Source organism: Salmo salar, chromosome 06 (assembly GCF_965601325.2).
Source record: "Salmo salar chromosome 06, fSalSal1, whole genome shotgun sequence".
NCBI classification, from domain to species: Eukaryota; Metazoa; Chordata; class Actinopteri; order Salmoniformes; family Salmonidae; genus Salmo; species Salmo salar.
In genome coordinates this window covers 20090063-20109250 of record NC_138296.1, presented here as the reverse complement: position 1 = coordinate 20109250, position 19188 = coordinate 20090063, and the positions used below count along the sequence as shown (strand labels likewise).

Sequence of the window (19188 nt, the reverse complement as noted above, 5' to 3'; positions counted from 1 at the left end):
TTCCGCTCTCTGGGTTTTCAGAATTTTCCATCGATTTGCAAGTGGCTGAATATCACCTGAGAAATCATCAGAGGGAAACAGCGCCCCTCTGTCTCAATATGTGTAGCCCATGTATCTAATGCTGTCTGGAACAAAAGAGTATGACATGTTGCTGTTGTAGCATTTGATTGATTAATGCCAGCATGCATTTGGCCTCCCTTGACAAAACAATTATATGGAAGAAGTTTGAACCACCAAGACTCTTCCCAGAGATGGCCGCCAGACCAAACTGAGCAGTTGGGGAGAAGGGCCTTGGTCAGGGAGGTGACCAAGAACCAGATGGTCACTCTGATAGAGATCCAGAGTTCCTCTGTGGAAATGGGAGAACCTTCCAGAAGGACAACCATCTCTGCAGCAGTCCACCAATTAGGCCTTTATGGTAGAGAGGCCAGACGGAAGCCACTCCTCAGTAAAAGGCACATGACAACCCGCTTGGAGTTTGCCAAAAGGCACCTAATGGACTCTCAGACCATGAGAAACAAGATTCTCTGGTCTGATGAAACCAAGTTTGAACTCCTTGGCCTGAACGGTCCCGTGTGGCTCAGTTGGTAGAGCATGGTGTTTGCAACGCCAGGGTTGTGGGTTCGATTCCCACGGGGGACCAGTACGGAGCAAGAAATGTATGAAATGTATGCATTCACTACTGTAAGTCGTTCTGGATAAGAGCGTCTGCTAAATGACTAAAATGTAAATGAATGCCAAGCGAGGAAACCTGGCACCATCCTTACGGTGAAGCATGTTGGTGGCGGCATCATGCTGTGGGAATGTTTTCCCAGCTGCAGGGACTGGGAGACTAGTCAGGATGGAGGGAAAGATGAACGGAGCAAAGTACAAAGAGATCCTTGATGAAAACCTGCTCCAGATTGCTCAGGGCCTCAGACTGGGGTGACGGTTCACCTTCCAACAAGACAACGACCCTAAGCACACAGCAAAGACAACACAGGAATGGCTTCAGGACAAGCCTTTGAATGTCCTTGAGTGGCCCAGCCAGAGCCCGGACATGAACCCGATCTAACATTTCTGGAGATACCTGAAAATCGCTGTGCAGCGACGCTCCCCATCTAACCTGACAAAGCTTGAGTGGATCTGCAAAGAATTGGAGAAACTTCCCAAACACAGGTGTACCAACCTTGTAGCATCATACCCAAGAAGACTTGAGGCTTTAATCGTTGCCAAAAGGTGCTTCAACAAAGTAAGGGGTCTGAATACTCATGCAAATTTAATATTTCAGTTTATGTCTAAAAACCTGTTTTTGCTTTTTCATTATGGGGTACTGTGTGTAAATTGATGAGGAAAAGCCTTATTCCATTTTAGAATAAGGTTGTAACAAAACAAAATGTGGGAAAAGTCAAGGTGTCTGAATACTTTCCGAATGCTCTGTATATGGCCACTGGCCTGAGATGATTGAAGTTCAATATGTAACATAGATGTAGCCTAGTAGGCTCACATTAACCAGCTAGCTAACCTAGCTGATTCATTGTTGCCCATGCAAGGAAGTTAGGCTACCTAGCTAAAATGTTTGCTAGCCTATGAAAACAAAAACTAAAAGCGTACAGAGCCATAGACCGCTTTGCCAACATGAAAGGAGGACGGCATTGGCGTTCAAATAGTCTACAAGTAGGGTGAGTCCCCCCCCCAAAAAAAAAATATATTTGAGAACGCACTCAGAAATCAATATTTGCTTTGTGGACTTCACCTGACAGACGTCGCTCTCCTGTTTTGTGATGAAACAAACGTATGTGTAGTTGAATTTATTCCGCCACTGTGTGACTGTTGTCTTTTGTTGTCATGGCCTTATTGTATATCACGATGGCGTAGGAATGAACATCACAACATAGGGTGAAATATGGATTTTTTACTGGCTTGGCTTCCTCAGTGATTTTACACATTTTACCTACCGTCTTTCTACCCCTACTCTTGTCCACGGTGGTCTGCGAACCCACAACCTTCTGTCCTGCAGCCCTGTACACCATAAAAAAAATATCTAAATTCCTGCGTTGCCATGTAATGGTTGCAAAACAAAGAACAGTTTCCAAAACCGCATATCTAAGGCTCTGGTCTGTCCAAGGAGGGTAAACGGTAGACATGTTCTCTGCTATCCACATAGTTTTAATTATTATTAGTGGTATACGGGAAGGTCACTTGTTTTTTATCAAGTGTTCAGGGATTTGTCAAGTGTTCAGGGAGGGTTTAGGTCAAATATATTTTGCTGAATGGAGGACCATCCATTTTCATTTCAGAGAGGTCCGGTCTTCTCCATGTAATCCTTATTATAAATAACATTCACTCCCTTACAGTTTAAAGTCAGTTAGTTTTGAAGGACACCGTGCATGATCAGTAGCTCTCCCAAGGGTCATTCTCAGTCTCCTGTGGTTCTGATGTCTGTGCCTCTCCAATGTCATCTGGGGCTAGACTAATGCATGGCAGGGGGGCGATAGAGGGTTAGGGGGATAGAGGATCGAAGGATTGGCCTACCCGTTTCTCGCTCCTTCTTCGTCCTGTTTTTTGGTATTCATCACCATTAGCATTAATTAACATGTATTAGCTCTCGTTATGGTCATTAGGCAGTGGAGCACCGCTGGGCATCTGCAGCCCGTCAGTGTGTCACTGCAGCTGTAATCTTCAGTGACTGAATGAGGATGCCAAGGCAAGGGAGATGAGAGGAGGAGAAGACAGGAGAGGAGAGGGAGGGGAAGATGGGAGAGGGAGGGGATCTGAAAAGAGAGGAGATGGAAAGGGAGGAGAGGAAGAGAGTGAAGAGGAAAGGAAAAGAGGAGAGTTCATGTCAGGTGAGGAGAGAAGGGAGAGGAGAGATGGAATGGCTTCTCTCTCATTCTCATTTCCAGTGGTAGTGACAGTAATTGAGGGTGAGACACAGCTGCCTCTCCAGGAGAACCTGGCTTTATAGTCCTCATCTCTGGGCAGATGGACAAACCATATTTCTCTCTTTGAATTGAGTGGCAATAACAAGAACAACTCTCTCTTTATCCCTCTGTCCTCTCTTCTCTAAATCCCTTCTTCTAAAGGACTCTCATCTCCCATGGCTGTTAAGAATGACCACACCTTCTGTTGTATAGGAAGACAACTTTGTGGAAACAACACCAGGTTGTTTGGCACATCATTCTGGACACAGACATGAGATCCTGTGTTGCACAGTTGGTAAGAGTGTGGCGCTAGCAACACCAGGGTTGTGAGTTTGATTCCTAGTGGGATCACATACGTATACTAACATGTATGCAGTCATTAGGTACGTTTGTATAAAAGCTTCTGCTAAATTACCTCTCCCTTTTCATATAGTGGGAAGAGAAATGCTTTTAGATAAATAGTATACGCAGGATGTAAATGACTTGCAGATGTCATTGATAACATACCCATGGCACTGAAAGCATTGGAAGTCTTGCTCTAACAAATGAGGCAATCCTACCCTTCAACATCAACACACAACAAAACAACTGTTACAGTAGGGTACAGTTAAATCACTATAATACATAGAGGATGTCACACTCTTAGAAATAAAGGTGCCATCTAGAACCTAAAGCAGTTCCTCGGCTGTCCCCATAGAAGAACCCTTTGAAAAACCCTTTTGGTTCCAGGAAGAACCCTTTTGGGTTCCATGTTAAACCCTTTCCACTGACAGTTCTACATGGAACCCGAAATAGTTCTACCTGGAACAAAAAAGGGTTATCCTATGCGGACAGCCGAAGAACCCTTTTGGAACTCTTTTTTGTAAGAGTGTAGTTCAAAAGTAGTGAGTACTGGGCTGGTAGTGTCTGTCAGAAAATGGGTTAAGCATGAGCCTGCTATAATCACACCATATGTGGATCTCTCTCTCCTCTCTCCCATCCCTCCCCCCTTCATCCTCTCACTTCCCAACTCTCTGCACTTCTATACTTTCATCTCTATTCCACTCCTTTCCTTTATTCACTTTCACGGCTCATCCCATGGTTCTGCCCTGGCCCTGAATAGAGTTCACACATTGTAGAAATGATAGAATTGTTAACATTTCTTCCCATGTTCCATTCTAAAACACCCTTTCACGAGGCTTGGAGAAAATGTGTGTGTGGAGTCATAAAAATAAGGAATTTTAAAAAGACGACTCGCAATCAGACATTTATTTCAGTGGGTGGTAATATTTCGGTAGCCATTGGCATAATGAACCAAATTGCCTTCCCATGTAAGTTAGCATGTAGAGTAAGAAAGCCCTTTGAAGAGTCCTTTAATGAAGCTATAGCAAGTGATGGCACAAATATAGAGGCATGGGACACTACAGAAATAAAGCTCTTTATTATATTTATAAGCAGCACACAAGCCTATAAACACCACCTTATAATAGTCCTTTTGACCAGTAAGATCCCACTGGTATGAACTATACAATCCTTCATATCTAATTCACACTGGGGTTGCAAAATTACTCTCTTTCCCAAAATGTCCAGGCTTCCCAGAGGTCCTGGTTGAAACATTCCTGGAATCAGGCGAGAATAATCCTCCTACGTGGAATTCTGTAAAACCTGGGAATTGTGGGAAAGATACCGACATTTTAGAACCCTACTTCATACACCAGAAAAACGGGAGTTGGACTGCAATGCAATAAATCACATAACTTGTAGATAATGAATGTCTTCTTTGTGAGTGGTTGGGTAATTCTTATCTACGCCATTCTTCATCCTGTTATCTGGGACCAGTGTTCCTGCTGCTGCTGCCAGAAGGAGGCCAAACCATTCTTCATCCAGAGCTAACATACATATCCTGGCTACAGCCATCCAATCCTGCTCATTGTGTTCAGTTTCATTTCAAGTTGAACACATTAGTTGAAAACAGGCCTGAAATCCTAACTTGAGGGACTTACATGTGAATAGAGTTTTCAAGCAAATCTTCCGTTGGCATGAATGCATGATTAACGTGTAATTTCTTTACAGTCAAAGACGTTGGAGGGGGGAGGGGTGCTAAGATGACATATGGAATTGTTTTAGGATGGTTATATTATGGAGTATTTCGCCATTTGATTTTTCAATTTTAGGACCCCTTTACGTGTAATAATAATAAATAAATATGAAGCAATTATTTGATAAAATATAGATTTTGGCCTTTACTACGCATTGAATAACACATTTATGAATGGCAAAAAAGGATTTGAAGTGTACATGTCCTATATCTACGAGATATAAGAAAGCTCAGGAAATATTTTGTTTCATAGATTTTTTTACACATATTTAACCTTTTTTTGGGTAGGCACAACACTACCTTCATACTTCCATTGTTTTTTAAAAACCAGTACCGGTTACCTTCAGACGAGTCCCGTGACACTTGTGGGGTCCCATTAGTTTGTAGCCCAAATGGTTGAGGGCCAAACACAAGTTGGCAAACAGAAGTTGGCACATCGACTTCAGACCAGACTCCTGACACTTATGGGGGTCGTAGAGCAAATCTGAGAACACATCATGTTCGTGAGTCTGATCTTTCCATAGAGGGGTCCTAGTTTGTAGGTCAAAGCTTTCGGACGCTACAGACATTTATGTGAGAAGACCGATTTTTGGGATGTCTCATGGTCTGACAAACACCACTCTAGCTCTGCCACCATTCACCTCAGATTGAGACTGATATAAAAAAAAACTGATATCTCTAGCTTAAACTGACATATTTTGATGGGGATTTTTTTGTTATGCAACTTCAACTGATGCAACAGTGCGTCAATCAACTCTAAGGGGTTAAGTTAAGTGTGCACATCTCAAGTTAGGCTTTGTACTGTAATGTAGTGTACGCAGCATACCTGGGTTCAAATACTATTTCAAATCTTTCAAATACCTTGAGCGTTTGCCTTTGCCTGTCTGGAGTACCAGGTGGGCGGGGTTTACATGGGACATCTCTTTTGGTTCCATTGCAACAGACAAGCTCAATCAAGCACATCTTATTAATACTATTATTTCAAATAGTATTTGAACCCAGGTCTGGTAGGCAGCAGGTCCAGTTCATGGGCATTAGGTGTAAGGGAAACAATGAATACAAATCAATGTACCAATGACTGCCACAAGTGTTGATGCTTTGGAGTAAAACTTTACCATATATCTTTTCAGAAAATTGCATAGGCTTCCCTAAAAACCTTTGACGTTAGGAAAAACATCAAACTTGAAAGTGAATAGCACAAGGTCCATGGTGAGCACACAGAACAACACCTGATTTTTCCATCTCGTAGAATCACTAATCACAGGTCTGAGGCAATACCACAGAGTGACAGAAACACGCCCTGTGAGCCACATCCGTTCAGTGGCCATCAGCACACTGTTAGAGGCTCCGCTGAGAGCTCTGGTGATGAGGAGAGACAGGCATGCTGGCAGACGGACAGACAAAGACAGACAGACGGATGGTACTTGAGGCAGCCTATAGGGAGACAGAGTCACACAGACAGCCGGGACTAACAGCCCCCCTAGGGCTAAAGCTACACTGTCAATCACACACACAAGGGTACAATCTCTCCCCCTCTCCCTATTGCTGACAGGTGCAGCAGCAGCAGATAAAGAAAAGACAGGATCTTACATCCCTCCCACACGCAATATAATGATATATCATAACACTGTTATGGCTTTGTTACAAAATTACACTTGAGAGACAGACATATTTTCTTCATTATCAAACAGACCTCCAAGTCACTTAGAAAGCTTCTAACACAATAATTAGCCAAATAGGTTCTATGAAAGCACTTGGTCTGCTTATTACAGGCTATTTTCAGGGCTTATTAGAACAAAAAAAGGGGAAGATAAAAGAAGAAGAGAAATGGAGAGTCCTACCTTTATGTTGTCAAAAGATGTTCTGTTGGTCACGTCATAGAGTAGCAGGAGAGCTAAGATAGAGACAGAGAAAGAGAGGAGAGAGAGAAAATGGTAGTGAATTAGCAGGCCTGGCAGTACCCATTGACAACAAAGAGATAATTTGAAACTAATTCTCGGCTAACTTTCCAATTTGTCCTTTAGGCTTAGCCTCTTGGACCTGTGGCTTCCCAATTAGTTCACGGTTGACAGAGTTCCTTTATTCATTTTTATTGAGGAGGGCACATAACAGAGTACATTCTCCTTCTTGCTCTCTGCGGGCCTGATTAAGACAGGCCTGCCCTACACAGCCAGTCAGCCTGCCCAGGCTCAGAGAGGACAAGGCCTAAAAATGTGTAAACATTACTTTTGAGATATATCCTTTATGACAAGCAATTCTTACATAATACATATTTCAAAAGACCTAACAAACATATCATATGCTCCTGTTTATATGATAGACAATCCACAGACAGTGTGATATATAGTTACCCATTAAACTGATCCAGACAGTGTGATATTAAATTGATTAAGACAATACCTGGAGGTAGTTGGAGAGATACTGAGAGACGGGGGTAGAGATGAGAAGAGAGATACTGAGAGACGGGGGTAGAGATGAGAAGAGAGATACTGAGAGACGGGGGTAGAGATGAGAAGAGAGATACTGAGAGACGGGGGTAGAGATGAGAAGAGAGATACTGAGAGACGGGGGTAGAGATGAGAAGAGAGATACTGAGAGACGGGGGTAGAGATGAGAAGAGAGATACTGAGAGACAGGGGTAGAGATGAGAGATACTGAGAGACACTGAGAGACAGGGGTAGAGATGAGAATCTGAAGGATCAGGTTACAGTGGGTCCGCTCTACAGCGCCCTCTCTCTCCCGCAGAGGGGAAGATGGCCGTTTTATGACGGTCATGCAGTACTGAGAGAGGATTTACTCTGTAGAACAAAGACATTCTTCCCGCCAAAACTCCATCATCCAAAAGTGGGGAATTAAACAATATTTCTGTAAATCTAAGCAGTTGGAGTGGTCCGTGGGTACTTGAAGAATAATTAAGTCAGATCAGTTGTTTGGGTATCTCACGAAGGACAGTATAACAACATAACTATCTCTGAACGTATATATTTCCCAGTTGTCAGGGTCACATCCAAATGCGGGGGAACGTATATGATTAACCTGTTGGTGATAGGGGGCAGTATTTGCACGGCCGGATAAAAAAAACGTACCCGATTTAATCTGGTTACTACTCCTGCCCAGTAACTAGAATATGCATATAATTGTTTGATTTGGATAGAAAACACCCTAAAGTTTCTAAAACTGTTTGAATGGTGTCTGTGAGTATAACAGAACTCATTTGGCAGGCCAAAACCTGAGAAGATTCCAAACAGGAAGCGCTCTCTCTGACCATTTCATGGCCTTCTTGATCATCTCTAACCAAAACAGGGGATCTCTGGCATGACGTGACATTTTCTAACGCTCCCATAGGCTCTCAGAAGGCGCCAGAACGATGAATGGTGGCTTTGCAGGCCATGGATGAAAAACATTAGCGCATTTTGTAAGTGGTCGATCTGAGGACAATGAGACTGGAGGCGCGTGCACGAGCCGACACCATGTTTACTTTCTCTCTCTTTGAACGAAAACAACGACTCCCGGTCTGAATATTATCGCCTATTTACGAGAATAATAGCATAAAAACTGATTTTAAACAGCGGTTGACATGCTTCGAAGTACGGTAATGGAATATTTTGAATTTTTTTGTCACGAAACGCGTCGGGCGCGTCACCCTTCTTTACCCATCGGATAGTGTCTTGAACGCACGAACAAAACGCCGCTATTTGGATATAACTATGGATTATTTGGAACCAAACCAACATTTGTTATTGAATTAGAAGTCCTGGGAGTGCATTCTGACGAAGACAGCAAAGGTAATCAAACTTTTCTAATAGTAAATCGGAGTTTGGTGAGTACCACACTTGGTGGGTGTCAAAATAGCTAGCCTGTGATGGCCGGGCTATCTACTCAGAATATTGCAAAATGTGCTTTCACCGAAAAGCTATTTTAAAATCGGACATAGCGAGTGCATAAAGGAGTTCTGTATCTATAATTCTTAAAATAATTGTTATGTTTTTTGTGAACGTTTATCGTGAGTAATTTAGTAAATTCACCGGAAGTGTTCGGTGGGAATGCTAGTCACATGCTAGTCACATGCTAATGTAAAAAGCTGGTTTTTGATATAAATATGAACTTGATTGAACAAAACATGCATGTATTGTATAACTTAATGTCCTAGGATTGTCATCTGATGAAGATCATCAAAGGTTAGTGCTGCATTTAGCTGTGGTTTGGGTTTATGTGACATTATATGCTAGCTTGAAAAATGGGTGTCTGATTATTTCTGACTGGGTACTCTGCTGACATAATCTAATGTTTTGCTTTCGTTGTAAAGCCTTTTTGAAATCGGACAGTGTGGTTAGATTAACGAGAGTCTTGTCTTTAAAATGGTGTAAAATAGTCAAATGTTTGAGAAATTGAAGTAATAGCATTTCTAAGGTATTTGAATATCGCGCCACGGGATTACACTGGCTGTTGAGTAGCGTCCCACTGGCCCATAGAGGTTAAATATGAAACTATTTGTGAGAAGATGTAATGTGAAGTTAGCCTTCTAAATGAGAGAATTGTTTTTCATATGAAGTCTTAACCAAGTCAGTTGGCCACGCCCAAGTGAGCGCAGACATTACATCGGCGTCATGGAGCACCCCCTTTTCCCAGAAGTGTATAAAACCCACTTCCGATAAAATGTACATTAAACCAACGAGTCCAACAGTGTGAGCTGAGAGGGACGTAATGGCTAGAACTCTGAAACTTCAACAGAGAACTAGAACATCTCTACAAAACTAAAGGCTACACAGGAACATTCAGTCTGCAGCTGTTTAAGTACTTTAGTCTGGTTAACATGACCGAAAACTACCGGGTGGTACTCTGAAAGATCCATTCTGGAAAACGTTTCCCTATCAAACGACCATTGGTACGTCTGATGTATCCGAGGTATCCATAATAACAAGCTACAACTACAAAAGACTGATCTCTGTTGGACAAACCAGAGACTTAAAGTCGACTGACTCTCTCAGATAACCGCACACTTCATTTATCATGCTCCTCTGTGGCTGAGTGTGCTGCCACTCCGAGAAAGAGGACGGTCTTTTTCCCAAATCTCTCTCTCTCTCCCTCCCTCCCTCTCCGATTTAAGGGGCTTTATTTACATGGGAAACATATGGGAATAATATGACATTTCAAATGTCATATTATTTCTATATACAGTGTTGTAACAATGTGCAAATAGTTCAACTACAAAAGTGAAAATAAATAAATATGGGTTGTATTTACAATGGTGTTTGTTCTTCACTGGTTGCCCTTTTCTTGTGACAACAGCTCACAAATCTTGCTGCTGTGATATTTCACCCAAAAGGCATGGGAGAATATTAAATTACTTTCTCTCTTTCTGAGCAATGACTGTAGATTTCTGTAGGATGGTAAACAATTAGGGAAAGATGATGAAAGATTAGGGTAATGAGAAAACAGAGGAGGGGAGTGTTTGTTCTCCCTCTAGCTTTATCTCAGATCTGTTTGTGCCGTCTTGCCATTTCCTGAGGTCATTGTTTGGGAGGAGCTGGCAAGACAACAAAAACAGATCTGGGACCAGGCTATTCACCATCTAAAAACACGGATGATTAATTTAGCCACTTCCACATACATCCCTGTCTAAGTAGAGCGGGTGTAGGCTAGGCTATAGTAGTCTCTCCACTGGGCTATTTGTTTCTGGTAGATGTCCTGTCTCTCTTATCTGTCTCATGGCCAGACAGGGTTCTCCTCAAAGGGTGAGAACGGAGGGAGATGATAGATAGATACATAAATAGAGAGATAGAGGATATACAGTGAGGGAAAAAAGTATTTGATCCCCTGCTGATTTTGTACGTTTGCCCATTGACAAAGAAATGATCAGTCTATCATTTTAATGGTAGGTTTATTTGAACCGTTTTAATGAGGGAAATAAGTATTTGACCCCCTCTCAATCAGAAAGATTTCTGGCTCCCAGGTGTCTTTTATACAGGTAACGAGCTGAGATTAGGAGCACACTCTTAAAGGGAGTGCTCCTAATCTCAGTTTGGTACCTGCATAAAAGACACCTGTCCACAGAAGCAATCAATCAATCAGATTCCAAACTCTCCACCATGGCCAAGACCAAAGAGCTCTCCAAGGATGTCAGGGACAAGATTGTAGACCTACACAAGGCTGGAATGGGCTACAAGACCAACGCCAAGCAGCTTGGTGAGAAGGTGACAACAGTTGGTGCGATTATTCGCAAATGGAAGAAACACAAAAAACCTGTCAATCTCCCTCGGCCTGGGGCTCCATGCAAGATCTCACCTCGTGGAGTTGCAATGATCATGAGAACGGTGAGGAATCAGCCCAAAACTACACGGGAGGATCTTGTCAATGATCTTAAGGCAACTGGAACCATAGTCACCAAGAAAACAATTGGTAACACACTACGCCGTGAAGGACTGAAATCCTGCAGCGCCCGCAAGAAAGTCCCCCTGCTCAAGAAAGCACATATACATGCCCGTCTGAAGTTTGCCAATGAACATCTGAATGATTCAGAGGACAACTGGGTGAAAGTGTTGTGGTCAGATGAGACCAAAATGGAGCTCTTTGGCATCAACTCAACTCGCCGTGTTTGGAGGAGGAGGAATGCTGCCTATGACCCCAAGAACATCATCCCCACCGTCAAACATGGAGGTGGAAACATTATGCTTTGGGGGGGTTTTTCTGCTAAGGGGACAGGACAAGTTCACCGCATCAAAGGGACGATGGACGGGGCCATGCACCGTCAAATCTTGGGTGAGAACCTCCTTCCCTCAGCCAGGGCATTGAAAATGGGTCGTGGATGGGTATTCCAGCATGACAATGACCCAAAACACACGGCCAAGGCAACAAAGGAGACAGAGAGAGAGAGAGTTATTATTATTTCTGGAAAACTTTTTATGCACGGCACACAATACTCTCAGCACTGAAAAAGTGAAGTGATACAGTAGAACTCTTTGCTGTTGCTGAGAATTTCAGTGAGATCTGCCGAGCTGTGGGAGGCAGTGACTTGCTGCCAGGGGTTTGACTGTCTTTGCTTTACTAAAGCTGTAGAAATCACTGAAGCAGTCCCTCAACTAATGTCTGTGCCTCGTTGACTTCAAAAGGAACTGTGTGCGGCGCAAATGGCACCATCTTCCCTATGTAGTGCACTACTTTTGACCATAGCCCTATGGGACCTGGTCAAATGTAGTGCACTACATAGGGAATAGGGTGCTATTTGGGCAGCAGCCACTGACTTCCTATCTCGCAGGGTAGCTGAGAAGTTGTTTGGGTTACAGAAATGTCCCAGGGAACCATATCAAAAGCAAAAGCTTTGGGGTTATAACCACATTCAGTTGATGTGGATGAAGTGTTTATGTGACAGGGTGTAGAGGCTAAAACATACACCCCACATACCTGATCAAATGGCTGAGTGGAGAGCTGGAGCATACATTTTAGTCACTTACTGTAACAGAAGCTCTTCTCCAGAGCAACTTACGGTACTGAGTGCATAAGTTTTTGTATTGGTCCCCCGTGGGTATCAAACCCACAACCCTGGCTTTACAAGTGCCATGCTCTACCAACTGAGCTACAGGGGAGCCACACACACACACACCCCCACGATAATGAGAGTGGTGATTATGATAATGATGAGGAAGAAGACAAATATGATGATGAATATTATGATGATGATGACCATGAATAATGATAAGGACATGAAGATGAAGGAGACACTGCTGTTGATGATGACAATGATGATGTCCATATCTAAATGTAACCTTTTCCATGATGAATATAATACCTTTTGTCCTAATAAAGCCTCTAGAGAGGACAGGTCAGCCAGCCCGGTACTGCTTTAGTGGAGATTTATGTCAATCTGGCTAGCCAGAGGAGAGGAGTTTCTCTTTATAAAACCATTCCAATACCACCTGGAGTGGACACCAGTGGCACCAGTGGTTGGTAGCTAGCTAGCTACAACAAAATAGAATGTCACGGCGGCAACCGTTGATAGACGTAGCTGGTAAATCCGCTCTGGCTAGCTACTCCGATTTCAGACCACGGGTAAGATAGTCTAGCTATCTACATTTTCAGATATTACACGTTTCTAATTTTGACATAGTCTTTTCATTCCAAGTTAAAGTGTACTGTTAGCTAGCTTGCTAAAGTTAGCTGGCTGGCTCGCTAGCAATTTTTTTTTTCTTTATTTAACTAGGCAAGTCAGTTAAGAACAAATTCTTATTTTCAATGATGGCCTAGGAACAGTGGGTTAACTGCCTTGTTCAGGGTCAGAACGACAGATTTTTACTTTGTCAGCTCGGGGATTCGATCTTGCAACCTTTCGGTTACTAGTCCAACACTAACCACTAGGCTACTTGCCGCCCCAATGTTACATGTATGATCTTATTATTCGTATCTCAGAGCCATTTGCTTTGCTTGTTATAGCCTAATGTTAGCTAGCTAACATTGAACCTAGTAGTAACGTCATGAGTTGTGGTTATGGTTCATTGTTTAGCTAGCTAGCTACATGTCTTAACAATAGACTCCACTATGCAAGTGTCCATTTTAATAGAATGTCACTGCGACAACTGTTAGCCAGTTAGCTTGGGTGCTTTGACTGCTGTTAGGACAGAATGCTCAGATCAACCCTTAAAGAGATGGGTGGAGCTAAACTTAAAACCTGTTGGGGCTAGGGGGCAGTATTGAGAATTTTGAAAAAAATATGTGCCCATTTTTAACTGCCTCCTACACCAACTCAGAAGCTAGAATATGCATATTATTGTTCAGGGTTGGATAGAAAACACTCTGAATTTTCTAAAACTGTTTGAATGGTGTCTGTAAGTATAACAGAACTCATATGGCAGTCAAAACCCTGAGACAAATTCTGACAGGAAGTGGATACCTGATGTGTTGAATTACCTTTAAGCCTACGCCATTGAAACACACAGGGGCTTATTAATCTTTGAGCACTTCCTATGGCTTCCACTAGATGTCACCAGTCTTTACAAAGTGTTTTGAGTCTTATACTGTGACCGAACTGTGATCTGACCGAACAAGAGCCTTGGAACGGTGATGGCCGATTAGACTCTGGCGCGCGAGTTCATGTTGGGTACTCTCGTTCCAATACGTTTTAAAAGAGAATGCAATCGTCCGCCTTGAATATTATTCATGTTCTGGTTAAAAAAGGCACTAATGATTTATGCTATACAACGTTTGACATGTTTGAACGAACGTAAATATTTTTTTCCACCTCGTTTATGAAGACAAGTCCGGCGGGCATAGATCATGTGCTAACAACACGGAGCTTTTTGGACATAAATTATGAGCTTTTTCGAACAAAACTACATTTGTTATGGACCTGGGATTCCTGGAAGTGACATCTGATGAAGAGAATCAAAGGTAATGGATTATTTACATAGTATTTTCAATTTTAGATCTCTCCAACATGGCGGTTAGTCTGTATCGCAAAGCGTATTTTTCTGGGCGCAGTGCTCAGATTATTGCAAAGTGTGATTTCCCAGTAAGGTTATTTTTAAATCTGGCAATCCGGTTGCGTTCAAGAGATGTAAATCTATAATTCTTTGAATGACAATATAATATTTTACCAATGTTTTCGAATAGTAATTATTTAATTTGTGCTGATAGACTGGCGGTTATTGGAGGGAAACGATTTCCTCAACATCAACGCCATAGTAAAACGCTGTTTTTGGATATAAATATGAACTTGATAGAACAAAAAATGCATATATTGTCTAACATAATGTCCTAGGAGTGTCATCTGATGGAGATTGTCAAAGGTTAGTGCATAACTTTAGCTGGTTTTCTGCTTTTGGTGACGCCTGTCTTTGAATTGACAAAACATTACACACAGCTATTGTCAATGTACTCTCCTAACATAATCTAACTTTATGCTTTCGCCGTAAAGCCTTTTTGAAAATCGGACAACGTGGTTAGATTAAGGAGATGTTTATCTTTCAAAGGGTGTAAGATAGTTGTATGTTTGAGAAATTTGAATTATGACATTTAATTGTTTTCAAATTTGGCGCTCTTGATATTTCACCTGTTGTTGATAGGGTGTACCAGGGGTGGGACGCTTGCGTCCCACATAGCCCATAGAGGTTAAGAGGGTGTGAACGATGCTGAATGGGTGTAGACAAAGAAGAGCTCTCCAGTAGGTACCAAAACATTCAAAAGTGAGGTTACTAGTTTATCAACATTCAAAGCAGAACTACTTTCCAATTGTTCCTCATATGCAGTGAATAATATATAATTTTGTAGCTCTGTTTCGCGGCTTTTATCCGATGTAAAAAACATAATTTCAAATGTTGCTAAATAAGACCGAATCAAGGTGAGCACATGCCTTTAAGGAGACTGGAAACATTAGAAACATGCACCATGTGAATATGCTATCCATCCATCTATCCAGCCATCCATCCATCCACCCATCCATCCATCCATCCATCCACCCATCTATCCATCCATCCATCCATCCACTCACCCATCCAGAATAAAAATGAAAAAAGAGGATTAATTTAAAGACAGTCATGCTTTCAAGACCAATGGTAATAATCAAATTGCATGCTCATAGACATGTACACAAAGAAGTGAACCATACATTTTGTTCAGCTAATTTACATATCATCCTAATCTGCATTTAAATGTTATGAAACTCAGCATACTAAGCAGCACTTTAAGTAATGTATAATGCAGCTTGTTTCTTAATGAGGGAGAGAATCCCTCTTGTTTCTGTCACCACAGCAGCTGGAGCGGTATTGAGACAGAATCACACAAGTGTGTTTGTCTGGGTGTGTGAGAGAAAAAGAGGAAGTGTGTGTGTGTGTGTGTGTGTGTGTGTGTGTGTCTCACCATTGGCGTCACGGTAGTAGGCGTGCGTGACGCTGCGGAAACGCTCCTGTCCAGCTGTGTCCCAGATCTGGAGAAAGAAGAAGGAGAACTATTATTATTAAAGGTAAATTTATAGAATTCACCCCAATGGGAAATTAAGTTCTCAAGTCAAATTGTCACTGACTCTTGCAGTGATGTCAATGGGAAGTTAGGATTCACCTCTATAGGAATGAATCACTTCACTACCACTGTTTCATTGCTTTACTTAAAGCTCCTTTGAGGTAAAACATAGATTTAAAGTCTCACAAACAAAAATTCTAATGGCATTCACTGTAGCTCTCACTTAACTTAAAGTAGGGGGTAGAGGACCAATTTAGAATTGATTTTAGGAAAGTTTTGAACTAGTATTCAAACTGGGGGGAAGCTCGATAAGGAATATGGAGTCTTAGTGACTTCCCAGCATGCTGTGCAGGTAGGTGAAGCAGGCATAAGGTCATACTCATGAATATAAACTAGTGGTTGCCTCCGCCCTGTCACCCCATTCGTCCAACCTCTGTGGAATTTCTGCTAATTATGCCTCTCAATCTCCTTCAGCATTTGCTACTGTCCCCCCCTCCCCCTTTTCTCAAGAGAAGACAGGCTATGTGCACACAGCCCACAAAAAACAAACAAATCCAATGTAGTGGCTTTGGCAATATAAAAATATGCTTCCAATGCCAATAAAGCTTCTTAAATTGAATTGACAGAGAGAGAGGAGGATGAGAGAAAGAGAGAGAGGGAAAGGGAGAGAGAGAGAGGGAAAGAAAAAGACACACAGACAGAGAAACAGAGAGCCTCTATAGTGAGTGACTGGGGTCAGGAGAACATTGGGCTTAGTGTAGAAGATTCATGGAGATATAACTACTGAATCCTAATTATTTTTATTAGTTATTTAGACAAAAAAATGAGGTTATTGATTGTGCACTTAATCTGTGGTGATAACCCTGATACATCACTGTAGGAGAGATGGGAATTCACACACACACACACACACACACACACACACACACACACACACACACACACACACACACACACACACACACACACACACACACACACACACACACACACACACACACACACACACACACACACACACACACACACACCGCCTGATGGGGTTACAGGGGCTGTATAGTTTGGGCATCACACTGATGAGGATTGAGAAATAAAGACAGATTATAGAATCCATTATAAGGCTCTTACCTGAAGCTTCACCTTCAGTCTGTCAATGTTCAGCACTTTATTCTGGAAAAGGAAAGCAGGAATACATGAATGGTCATTAATAAGACATACAGTGCATTCGGAAAGTATTCAGACCCCTTGAATTTTTCCACATTTTGTTATGTTACAGCCATGTTCTAAAATATATTAAAATTGTTCTTTCCCCTCAATCTACACACAATACTGTACCCCATAATGACAAAGCAAAAACGGGATTCTTTACATTTTTTGCAAATTAATTATTCAGACCCTTTACTCAGTACTTTGTTGAAGCACTGTGAGCAGCGATTACAGTTTAGAGTCTTCTTGGGTATGACGATAAAAACTTGGCACACCTGTATTTGGTCTGTTTCTCCCATTCTCTGCAGATCCTCTCAAGTTCTGTTAGGTTGGATGGGGAGCATCAGTCCCTGCCACTGAAAAACATCCCCACAGCATGATGCTGCAACCACTATGCTTTACCGTAGGGATGGTGCCAGGTTTCCTCCAGATGTAACGCTTGGCATTCAGGCCAAAGAGTACAATCTTGGTTTCATCAGACCAGAGAATCTTGTTTCTCATGTTCTGAGAGTCCTTTAATTCCAAGCGGGCTGTCGTTCCTTTTACTGAGGAGTGGCTTCCATCTAGCCACTCTACCATAAAGGCCTGATTGGTGGAGCGCTACAGAGATGGTTGTCTTTCCAGAAGGTTCCATCTCCACAGAAGAACTCTGGAGCTCTGTCAGACCATCGGGTTCTTGGTGATCTCCCTGACCAAGGCCCTTCTCCCCCGATTGCTCAGTTTGGCAGTGCGGCCAGCTCTAGGAAGAGTCTTGGTGGCTCCAAACTGCTTCCATTTAAGAATGATGGAGGCCACTGAGTTCTTGGGGACCTTCAATGCGGCATACATTTTTTGGAACCCTTCCCCAGTGCCTCAACACAATCCTGTCTCAGAGCTCTACGGACAATTCCTTCGACCACATGGCTTGGTATTTGCTCTGAAATGCACTGTCAACTGTGGGACCTTATATAGACAGGTGTGTGCCTTTCCAAATCATGTCCAATCAATTGAATTTACCACAGGTGGACTCAAATCAAATTGTAGAAACATCTCAAGGATGATCAATGGAAACAGGATGCACCTGATCTCAATTTCGAGTCTCATAGCAAAGGGTCTGAACACGCTAAAATGTCTAAAAACCTATCTTCACTGTCATTATGGAGTATTGTGTGTAGATTGATGAGGAAAATGTTTTATTTAATACATTTTACAATAAGGCTGTAACGTAACAAAATGTGGAAAAAGTCAAGGGGTCTGAATACTTTCCAAATGCACTGTACTTAAATAGCTTAGATAACCAAATCAAAATGTAGATGACATTCTCTCTCTCCGTGTGTGTTCGTGCAGCTACAGTGTGTGAGAAACTTCTCCCCATACTTTACAAATCAGGAAGAGATGGAGAAATCCTTCCCTTCACTCCTCTCCTTCCTGATGGCATAATAGCCTCCACCTGTCCACCTCTCCTTTGTCTCTTCCTCTTCCCTCCATCAATAATGCAGTGTTCCAGGTCCCTTTGTTAATAACGTTGGCCTGTTCCTCCAGAGGATCTCCTCGTCGCCCCTTGTTCTCCTCCTTCTCCTCTCACCCAACCCTGTTTTTCTCCCTCTCCTCCTCCTCTCACCTAACCCTATTATTCTCCCTCCCTCCTCCTCCTCCCCCTCCTCTCCTTCTCTCACCTATCCCTCTCTCATCTTCTCAGTCCTTATTCTATAACCCAGCTCTCTAGTGATGCGCTCCACTGCATTCCACTCCTCCCTCCAGAAACAGGTGAGGTGGCTCTTCCCCAAGATCAACACCCCCATACCACTTAGTGAAGGAAGCAATGTACATGTAACTGCAAAAAGAAAGGAACACCAACACCAAGTGTCAATAGGGCTTTGGGCAACCACAAGCCAGAACAGCTTTAATGCGCCTTGGCATAGATTCTACAAGTGTCTGCAACTCTATCGGAGGGATGAGACACCATTCTTCCCCGACAAATTCCATTATTTGATGTTTTGTTGATAGTGGTGGGAAAACCCTGCTCCAGAATCTCCCATAACTGGTGTTCAATTGGGTTAATATCTGGTGACACAC

At 42.5% G+C, this 19188-nt stretch overlaps 1 protein-coding gene and 1 non-coding gene across 2 annotated transcripts in view; one reads left to right on the top strand and one right to left on the bottom strand.

Moving 5' to 3' along the window:
- The window catches only part of LOC106606471 (ras-related protein Rab-26), a 96167-nt gene that overhangs the window by 36411 nt on the left and 40568 nt on the right, over window positions 1–19188 (bottom strand). Inside the window, exons 3-5 of the mRNA XM_014202684.3 lie at window positions 17056–17097; window positions 15829–15895; window positions 6822–6874 (exon numbers count right to left, since the gene is read on the bottom strand). Of these exons, the coding sequence (XP_014058159.3) occupies window positions 6822–6874; window positions 15829–15895; window positions 17056–17097 (162 nt within the window). The remainder of the gene's footprint in view (window positions 1–6821; window positions 6875–15828; window positions 15896–17055; window positions 17098–19188) is intronic.
- Window positions 568–643, top strand: trnaa-ugc (transfer RNA alanine (anticodon UGC)). The gene has a single exon. It is a non-coding gene; the product is annotated as a tRNA-Ala (tRNA).